This window comes from Hippocampus comes, unplaced genomic scaffold (genome assembly GCF_001891065.2).
Source record: "Hippocampus comes isolate QL1 unplaced genomic scaffold, H_comes_QL1_v1.1 scaffold158, whole genome shotgun sequence".
Classification (NCBI taxonomy): Eukaryota; Metazoa; Chordata; class Actinopteri; order Syngnathiformes; family Syngnathidae; genus Hippocampus; species Hippocampus comes.
The window spans coordinates 780,565-789,635 of record NW_017805548.1 but is presented as its reverse complement, the minus strand read 5'-3'; the positions used below and the strand labels follow the sequence as shown (position 1 = coordinate 789,635).

Here is a 9,071-nt window from a genome sequence, read left to right as displayed (position 1 = left end):
AGACTCAAGTTTGAGACTGTTGACTTAAGATAAGGGAACAGGGGGCCCAAGTCTACAGGATGGGATGTACAAGGGCCACTGGGACCAAACAGTATCACCTCTGTCTTCTTTTCATTGAAATTCAAGAAATTTTGTGCCCTCCAGATTTTGATTTCTTCCAGGCAGGATAGAAGTGGTCTTAATGAGAAAGCGTCTTTTTTGCTCAGTGGGACATAGATCTGACAGTCATCTGCATAGCAGTGGAAGGAAATACCATGTTTCCTTAAGATGGAACCTAATGGGAGCAGATACAGTGAGAACAGCAGAGGCCCCAGAATTGAGCCCTGTGGAACACCACATGACAGGGGAGCAGTGCGTGACTCAGAGCAGCCAAGGCTGACACAAAAGGTTCTGTCAGCTAAATAGGACCGAAACCACTCAAGAGCGCTACCGCCAATGACCACCAAGTGCTGCAAACGAGTCAGCAGAATAATGTGATCCACCGTATCAAATGCTGCAGTTAAATCCAGTAAAACTAGACACATGTAGTCTCCAGTGTCATTTGCCAGGAGGGTGTCATTAGAAACGCGTAACAGGGCTGACTCCGTGCTATGCATCGTCTTGAAACCTGACTGGAAGACCTCCAAGATGTTATGAGAAAAATTTCAACTGCATGCGCACCACTTTTTCCAGAATTTTTGAAATGAAAGGCAGTTTGGAAATGGGCCTGCAATTTGACAGCACATCTGGATCAAGACCAGGTTTCTTGATCAAGGGTTGGACCACAGCATGTTTAAACTGTTGGGGAACTATACCAGAAGAGAGGCTGCTGTTGATAATGGCCAAGACTGATGTACCAATATTCGGGAGAACTTCCTTAAAGAAATGCGGGGGAAGAGAGTCACAGGGGGAGCCAGATACATGGTAAGTTGGTTTAATGCTCTAAATTGTCCCTCGGTGTGAATGTGAGCGCGGATGGTTGTTCGTCTCTGTGTGCCCTGCGACTGGCTGGCAACCAGTTCAGGTTGTCCCCCCGCCTACTGCTCCAAGTCAGCTGGGATAGGCTCCAGCTCGGCCGCGACCCTGTTCAGGATAAGCAGTGTTGAAATTGGATGGATGGATGGATAAAAGTAAATGCTGTCTGTCTCGTATTAACAATAATTGTGCCCTCCCATACATTTCATGTGCTCCCCTTCAGGCTGGGCCCTGGTCATGGTTCTGGTGTCTCCTTTAAGTTAAAGTACTTTTTCACAAAAACAAATCAAATGGCTAACTTCCCTGGAAAGTAAACTGAGTCAAATTTACAATTTTACACAAACTGCATATCTAATTGCTATAAGAAATGTTTTTACCTGTAGTTGTGCTGACTGCAGGGCTGGAGACATTTTTCTGCACGCCATAAACTGGAGGGGGGTGGGAATAATTAAATTGTGCGATAAGGGAAGTAGTAAAGATGTTATTTAAAAAACAATGTTCCTCACATCATTAATATACTTGTGTCTGAATTACATATGGTAAAATCTTGATAATATCTCAAGACTCAATTGCTTTACCTATTTCAGTGTTTGTTCCAGCTGGAGAGATGGTAGCAGGAGGGCTGGTGGTACTGATGAGGTTATTCTGAACACCATACACTGGCACTGATGGACCGAAAAAAAAAATAATAATAATAAACCACTTGGTCTTATACTTGAAGTCCTTGGTCTAGGATGAATCATGGCAGAGTTTTGACCAGAAAGACTGACCAGTGCTGCTGACAGATAGTCCACTGTGCACAGGGGGAGAGCTAAAGGCCATATTCTTCTGAACACCTCCTCCGCCTCCTGCTACTCCTCTTCCTCCTCGCCCACCTCCTAGATGTAGCAACATCAAACAACAGATCAGATCCTGTTAATTACTGTAAAATATCAAAACACGCAAGGATCATTCATGCAAGGTGCATTATATTATGTCTTAAAAACTACAGCAATAGTTTGTACTGTACGTACTTAATACTGTACACCAGGGATGTCAAACTCATTTTTGTCACGGGCCACTTTAGAATTATGTCTTCCCTCTGAGGGCCGAGTAAACCGAATAAATGTTTAATCATCATATCATATTATTACCTGTACACACAAAAAAAAAAAAAACGGTATCATTGTTCAAGTGAGTGTAAACCGGGTCACAAAGTTCTTGCAAAATGTCACAGTTATTTATTACAGATGACAATTTGAAATTTTGGTACAGATTTCAGCAAGGGTCATGGAAGTTGACACATTTGATTTGCTTTCGCGGGCTACATAAAATGACGTGGCAGGCCGAATCAGGCCCCCCAGCCTTGACTTTGACACCTGTGCTGTACATGGATTGTTTTCTAGACCAGAAAAGTCTGACCCAATTAAAAAAGTATTCTATTAAAAAAATTAGGCACCAAATACATGCCAATTAAGGGGGACCGGTGTGAAGTGAAAATATCAACGTGCATAGGTGCTTGTTATAAACCAACCGTATATTTATCACATGGGATGATTCTCAATGTGTTAAGAGTCTATTTCAAGAGTGGGACAGCGGCGCTGACTGGTCAGTTATGAACTGTGATAGCCACAGGGATATGTTATTTGACTGACCTGAGTGGTAAATGGTAGATGTGGTGGTTAAGTTGTTGGGGTTTGTATTGTAGCTGTAGCTGCTGTTAATACTTCCAGGCCAAACACCACCATAGGGATCTGGAGCTGTGGACAGACCTAGTGTGAACACGACAATTCGTAAGCATAAGAACTCTTGATATTTCTTCTTGTGGTGGGCAATATTTTTTTATTTAAAAACAAAAACAAGATGAAGGAGCGAACAGTCTTATTGAGTGTCCTCCCCTGAATCCCAGAAAAAAAAGTCTGACTTCTGAAATGAATGCAACATTTCTTGGTCACAGAAAACTCAACCTGGTTTTGAGACGTCTGTCCCGATCCTGGTGTCCAGACTGGTGATCTTGGGAATAATCAGCGAGTTGTTGGTCGACTGAATAGTGCTGGTGCTCTCAGATACAATCCTAGTGTCCACACTGGACTTCTTGGGGATGAGGAGTGAGTTGTTAGGAGACTGAATGGTGCTGGTGCTCTCAGACAAGGTTCGAGTTTCTACAATGCCCTTCTTGGGAATGGGCAAAGAGTTGTTTGTGGACTGAATGGTGCTGGTGCTCTCAGACACGGTTCTCGTTTCGACAGTGGCCTTCTTGGGAATGGGCAAAGAGTTGTTCGGAGACTGAATGGTGCTGGTGTTCTCAGACTGACTTCCTCTCAGCAGACGCTTCACATCATCCAGTTCGGTCCCTGCCAAGTGCATGGCAACAGTTGATGTTCAGTCAACAAATACGAAAAGACTACAAGTGACCGTGTTGTATCTGTGGTCATCATCTTCACATGAACCGCGGTACTCACAACTTGCTGAAGGAGAAGCGCTCTGAAGCCTGGCTCGAATCTCACTCTCTGAAAGTGAAAACATCCAAAATTGTTTGAATGTTATCACCAACTTTCACAGTTTCTTAAAGCCGAGTGTAAAGAAATGTTAAGTCTGTCAAAGCTCACAGGAGCCACACACGTGTCCTCCAACAGGATTGCCCAAAACTAAAAGCTGAAAATATCCAAGAATTGACTTTGAACCAGTGGGATTTCTCGCCAACTGCAAGGGAGGCTCAACCACCACCCCCCAAAAAAGTGTCAAATATGCATTGCTGTGTCTACATTTCGTTGACTGAATATGTGCTAGAAAAGGGGCGCTCTACCTTTTTGTGGCCATAAGATCTATTTTTAAGCCAACCAACCTTCGCAAACGAATGTTATCGCACGGGCACGCATACGCACGCACACACACACGCATGTCCTGATGAGCAACAGCTATAACGGCCCCCTACACACGAACGAAACAGAAAAATAAGGTTGAGAAAAAATAAGTTTTGGCTTCGAGAATGTGTTGACTATGTCATGCTTGGCACATACACGCCAGGTAATAAGTGGACAACAAAAATGTAGGACAAAATAATCGTTGGGGTCTGAGGGCACTGGGATTTGAACAACACAGCCAGCTTCCAACACAAGCCAAAAAGGAGCAGGCGTAAGCTCACAGGCGTAGCTGGTAAGTATTGGAAGTGCATGGACTTGTTTACAGCTGTTGAAGCAAAATAGCAATAGTTTTAGCAAAATCTTCAGCCACCTAAATGATTGTTCGTGCCTTTTCTCATTTGTGTCAGAGAAGGACATGTAAACATGTAAATATTACATGTCATATTGAATGTTTATAATTTTTGGAAACAACTTTTGGGGTTTAAATTATTTTTTTCCAATGCATTTTCGCTCTGGCGGAGATCGCCTGTAGAGTAAATATACACATTTTTAATATATAGATGTATTGCTCCATCTTCTGTTGAAATCAGTGATCGAGTACAGTATTGTTTTTTTCAAACTCGCTGATTGCCGATTGGCCCCCAAAATCATGGTCACGTAAAGCCTACGTTTTACTGGTCTGTAGTCAACCTCATTAGTTGATGGCCACCCTTTTCCATATAAAATCCAAACCATTCAATTTATTTTTCTTTTTTTCCACATACTACCATTTTGCTGCTTTCAGAAGCGCATGTGTACCTCGACTCTGAGATCTCCCTCGTGTGGTGGAACTTGACGGTACCTTTAAGGAGCCTAAGATAAAGGAGAAAGATTGGCAGTTTGATTACATTAGCAGCCACCTCAGAGTTTTAATTAAGTGATTCACTGTGACTCACCATACTCCTTCCTGGAATACTCAGGAGATGAGTCTGTGCCTGAACTCCCTGAAACATGTCCACACATCAAATGTGTCTGTTCATCATCTCTTCTTCAATTAAATAACTGATGTATGAAGTGATAAATCTTGAAGAGAATGCAAAATATGACTAACCGTCAAAAACATCAGCGTTATTTCCTGCCATGGTTACCATGAGCTTCCGATCCTTCAAAATAGGAGATGATGCTGTGTAGGTTTTGGACACCTTTGTAAAGGTGACCGTACCTGGACTCCCTTCTCTCTTCTCTTCAAGGGTCACAAACCCAGACGACGTGCCGGAGGACCCAAATCCGGAGCGTAACCCCGCCACTGAACTCATTGTGGCGTTTGAGGCTACTGGATTCCCTCCGCCTGATGAGACGGCCAACAAAGGTCCTTGGGTGGTGATGAATTCGCCTCTGGTGCCTTTGCTGATCCAAACAGAACTGGTTTTGCTTTAGCAGAGTAGGAACAATTACCTAGAGGTAAAAAGAGGATAGAATGTTCTATCATGTTCTTAGATTTTGATTCCACCATTGACAAGACACAGCCCAGGGCTTAGGATGACTGATAGTGTAATTATTTGCCAATTTCAAGTTCAAACCAGCACTGTTCAAACCAGTTAATAGCCATGTTTTAAAACAACACACTTTTCTTTGTTTTACCATTTTTGTCTGGTGTGCCCGAAACGTGTTGGGCTTGTTCAAACGATATAAAGTCTCCAGAGTCATAGACATAAGTGCAAACACAAAAGTACTACCACGATTACTGCCCAGGGTAAGAACTGTATTAATTCCCAGCCCAAAAAATATTTTGCTGTTCTTTAACGAGGACTTGAACAGTAAAACTCACAACAAGTCTTGATGCGTGATAATGCAAGATTTCTCTTTACAGAAAAAGGTTAAAATGTGTTAGTAATATACAGTATCTATCTAATTCTTTTGAGCAGAGATTAAAAGCTTCAACAATGACGGTTGCATGAAACCCGAAATCATTTTTAGCAATTTTTTTTTTAATCGATTTGATCTCAGTTTTGACATTATTGATATTCTCTGAGACTGTAAGTCATGAAGAGGTGACACAACATTGTACTGTATGTCACAGTGAAACATGGGTGGCGAGGCTCAGTGGCAGAGTGGTCGACTCCCGACCCAGATGTTGGGGGTTCAGTCCCCAGCCATCGCGACGAAGTGTCCTTGAACAGGATTATGATGCTATGTCATCCTCAGGTAAATGAGGAAACAGTGCTTTGAGTACCAAGAGTAAAAAAGCGCGATATAAGCGACAGCCATATACAATTCAACAACAACAAAATGGGTCGCATGACAGAGGGAGCGAGGTGCACAAGTATGACGAATACAGCCTTTCCCTTTTTAAGATGAGAAGAAAGGACCTATTGCTGTTGGTGTTGCTTTTGTCTGGCTGTTATCATACAAAAGCTACATATGACCCTTAATATTTACAATACTTTATTTTCCGCACTATAAGGCGCACCTAAAAGCATGCAATTTTCTCAAAAGCCAACAGTGTGCCTTATAACCCGATGCGCCTTATATGTGGATCAATATTCTGATTTCTTGGACATAGTATGTTAAATGTTCTGTAAAGCGCTTTGTTACAGCTGCAGTGGTTGTGGAAGCGCTATATAAATTAAGCTGTATTGTATTGTATTACCTTTAGAGTAGCTCCACCTAGTGGTAGTGTAGCTCCCCCTAGTGGATGCATAATGCAACCACAGCCAAGGCTCCACATAAATAAAGCTGCATTGTATTGTATTGTATTGTGTTGTATTGTATTGTATTCACTTTAGCATAGCTCCATCTAGTGGGTGCATAACGCAACCGCAGCCACTATTGTAGCTTCTATGCGCCTTATAATGCGGCACACCCAATATAGGAAAACCACTTTAAAATAGGCCGTTCATTGAAGGTGTGCCTTATGCTCCAAAGCGCCTTACCGTGCGGAAAATACGGTAATCATAATTCTTAATATAATTAGAATTCTGGTTTAGCGTTTGTTCCCAAAATCCTGATCACAATTTATCTGCTACTAAAGTCCGTAAAGTTACAAATAGACATGATTTCTCAGATGATATGATGATACACTCCAGGAAAGGAAAAGCCTCTCCACATACCTTACATTGTTTTGTTCTGGGAATTATTCGGTTCACTCCTGTTGTCATGTGTGCTAACAGAAACACTGTGATCATATTTCACAAGCATCACTCCAACTCTTTTAGACCTCTTGTCCGCCAATCAATGGCATGAGGCACGTTGGAAAACAGATACGCATGCACAGTTGCATCTCACTTTCCCTGGTAGAAAATCAGATGAGTGAACCATTACACGCTACCAGGGGGACAAAATATCCCTCACAGTAGTAGGGAAAAATGGTTAATTCATATTTGAAACATAGCATCATATAAATTTAAAAACATCACTGAATAATACCATTAGCTGAGGGAAACGTTTCACTTTTTGAATCATTCTCAGACTGGTGTCACGATACTTCTTCTGCATTTGTGACTCCAGGCAAAAGTTTTTCAGTAGGGAACACGCTCCGCATTAAAAGTATTCACCACAAGCTGGAAAAGGGTGCGGCTTTTTGTTCACTTCAGAAAAGTGCTTCAGTTCAAACGTGGTCCAACACTATTTGGTAACGAGTGTTGAAACTTGTCTGACGTTTTAAGTTTCCGTCTAACCAAGAAACTTGACTATGCAATACACGATGTTGTTTAGATATATCCTTTATTTGTCCCACACTGGGGAAATTTACAAATTTCCCCAGAAATGTATTGTTTCATCCTGTTTTAATTTTTTTCAAAAGTGCTGATGCTTTTTTTTAAAGTTAATGTCATGTGCATGAGAGGCTTTGCATGCACATATACAACAAGAACAAAATTATTTTTCCTTCATATTCTGGTGTTTTATATCTTCATTTGTGCTACAGTGAATTTGTCACAGTAAAACTCCAAACTTGCCGGACTAGACATGCACCACATGTGACGGACACAATGAAATATGGTTATTGTTGCTGCTCCATAATTTAAATAAGCCAAAAATTGCATCTTTTCAACATCTGTATACATGGGCATTTTTGTCTTTTTGATTTCAATTTCTTTTTTCCCAAACAGTCCACAGCCAAGTCACTCACATGCATAAATCCCCACGACCCAGAAAATATCTAAATATAAGCAATGGCTCAAAGCGATTGCTTACATTTTGAACTTAAGTTGCAATTCTTAAAAAAAAAAAAAAATATATATATATATATATATATTTTTTTTTTAAAGTGTAACTGGAAATGAGCTGAACTGAGTCAGGACAACATGAACAACACTCTATAGGCTCCAGTATGATATGCCTCTTATGCATATGTCAATTGAAATAAAATCAGCATGATTGTAAAATTAATTTTCAATTTATTGTGGGCTGCAATTGTTTCATTATTTTGAAGCGCAGGTCAGGCTTTTCAACCTCAGAAACAACAGAAGTGCAGACAATAAAGTGCATTCACATGTATCTATATGTATCAGAATGAATATTAAGCAATCCTTATGGCTTGCAGGCAAAATAAATAAATAAATAAAAGTAACTCCAGTCTTACCTCTCAGATAATTTTTCCAACAAATGATTATCTTCTCAGGTATTAAGTGCAGGTGCTAAAGAATATGGTGTGCTCTTCCTTGCAAATGTCTGGCGATTTTATGTATAAGTTGTGTGACTCATACCTTCAGCTGACAAGTTCGAACAAAGTAGGCAGAGGGGGCGGTTACTTCACCAGCACAGGAAAAATAGCCCCGGGCCCAAATACTGAGAGCAAAATGCTAGTTTCAAGGATGTGAAAGTGAGCAAACATTGTTGTTCTGTGATTACATGACTGAGATTTAAAAACAAATTTAGATGAAGATTCTTTATCAATCAAGCCAAGTATGCTGTTTTTAAGAGCAAAGGTGGGGAAAATACGCAAAGGGAAAGAAGTGTGTGGAATCAACAAAAACGTGCTTTGCTGCTGTCGATCGTAAAGGCCATTTGATTTACAATTTCACCACTGTACGTGCACGTTTAAATTTCTAATTTTAACTACTTACAGTGGGTATTACATCATAGACAGCTACATCATTACAACAAACTGAGGCGCAGATCACTTTCCAAAAATGGATTTAGCAGCATGTCCAAATTTTACACCTTGTGAAACTTTACAACATTGGAGGATTTGATTTGTTTATTTGGGCCTCCTAATGGTAGTGAGGCGTGACTTGTCCACACAGTGCCACCTAACAGAGACGACTGAGCTTCTTGTTTACCTTTTCCAAAATC

The 9,071-nt window shown here is 40.9% G+C and overlaps 1 protein-coding gene across 1 annotated transcript in view; it reads right to left on the bottom strand.

The window, feature by feature from the left end:
* Positions 1–8,477, bottom strand: part of LOC109521733 (collagen alpha-1(XVII) chain-like) — a 30,504-nt gene extending 22,027 nt beyond the window's left edge. Inside the window, exons 1-10 of the mRNA XM_019879763.1 lie at positions 8,359–8,477; positions 4,888–5,231; positions 4,733–4,780; positions 4,596–4,649; positions 3,396–3,443; positions 2,901–3,287; positions 2,589–2,705; positions 1,725–1,832; positions 1,533–1,619; positions 1,332–1,382 (exon numbers count right to left, since the gene is read on the bottom strand). Of these exons, the coding sequence (XP_019735322.1) occupies positions 1,332–1,382; positions 1,533–1,619; positions 1,725–1,832; positions 2,589–2,705; positions 2,901–3,287; positions 3,396–3,443; positions 4,596–4,649; positions 4,733–4,780; positions 4,888–5,092 (1,105 nt within the window). The 5' untranslated portion in view covers positions 5,093–5,231; positions 8,359–8,477. The remainder of the gene's footprint in view (positions 1–1,331; positions 1,383–1,532; positions 1,620–1,724; positions 1,833–2,588; positions 2,706–2,900; positions 3,288–3,395; positions 3,444–4,595; positions 4,650–4,732; positions 4,781–4,887; positions 5,232–8,358) is intronic.
* Between the last annotated feature and the right edge of the window lie 594 nt (positions 8,478–9,071).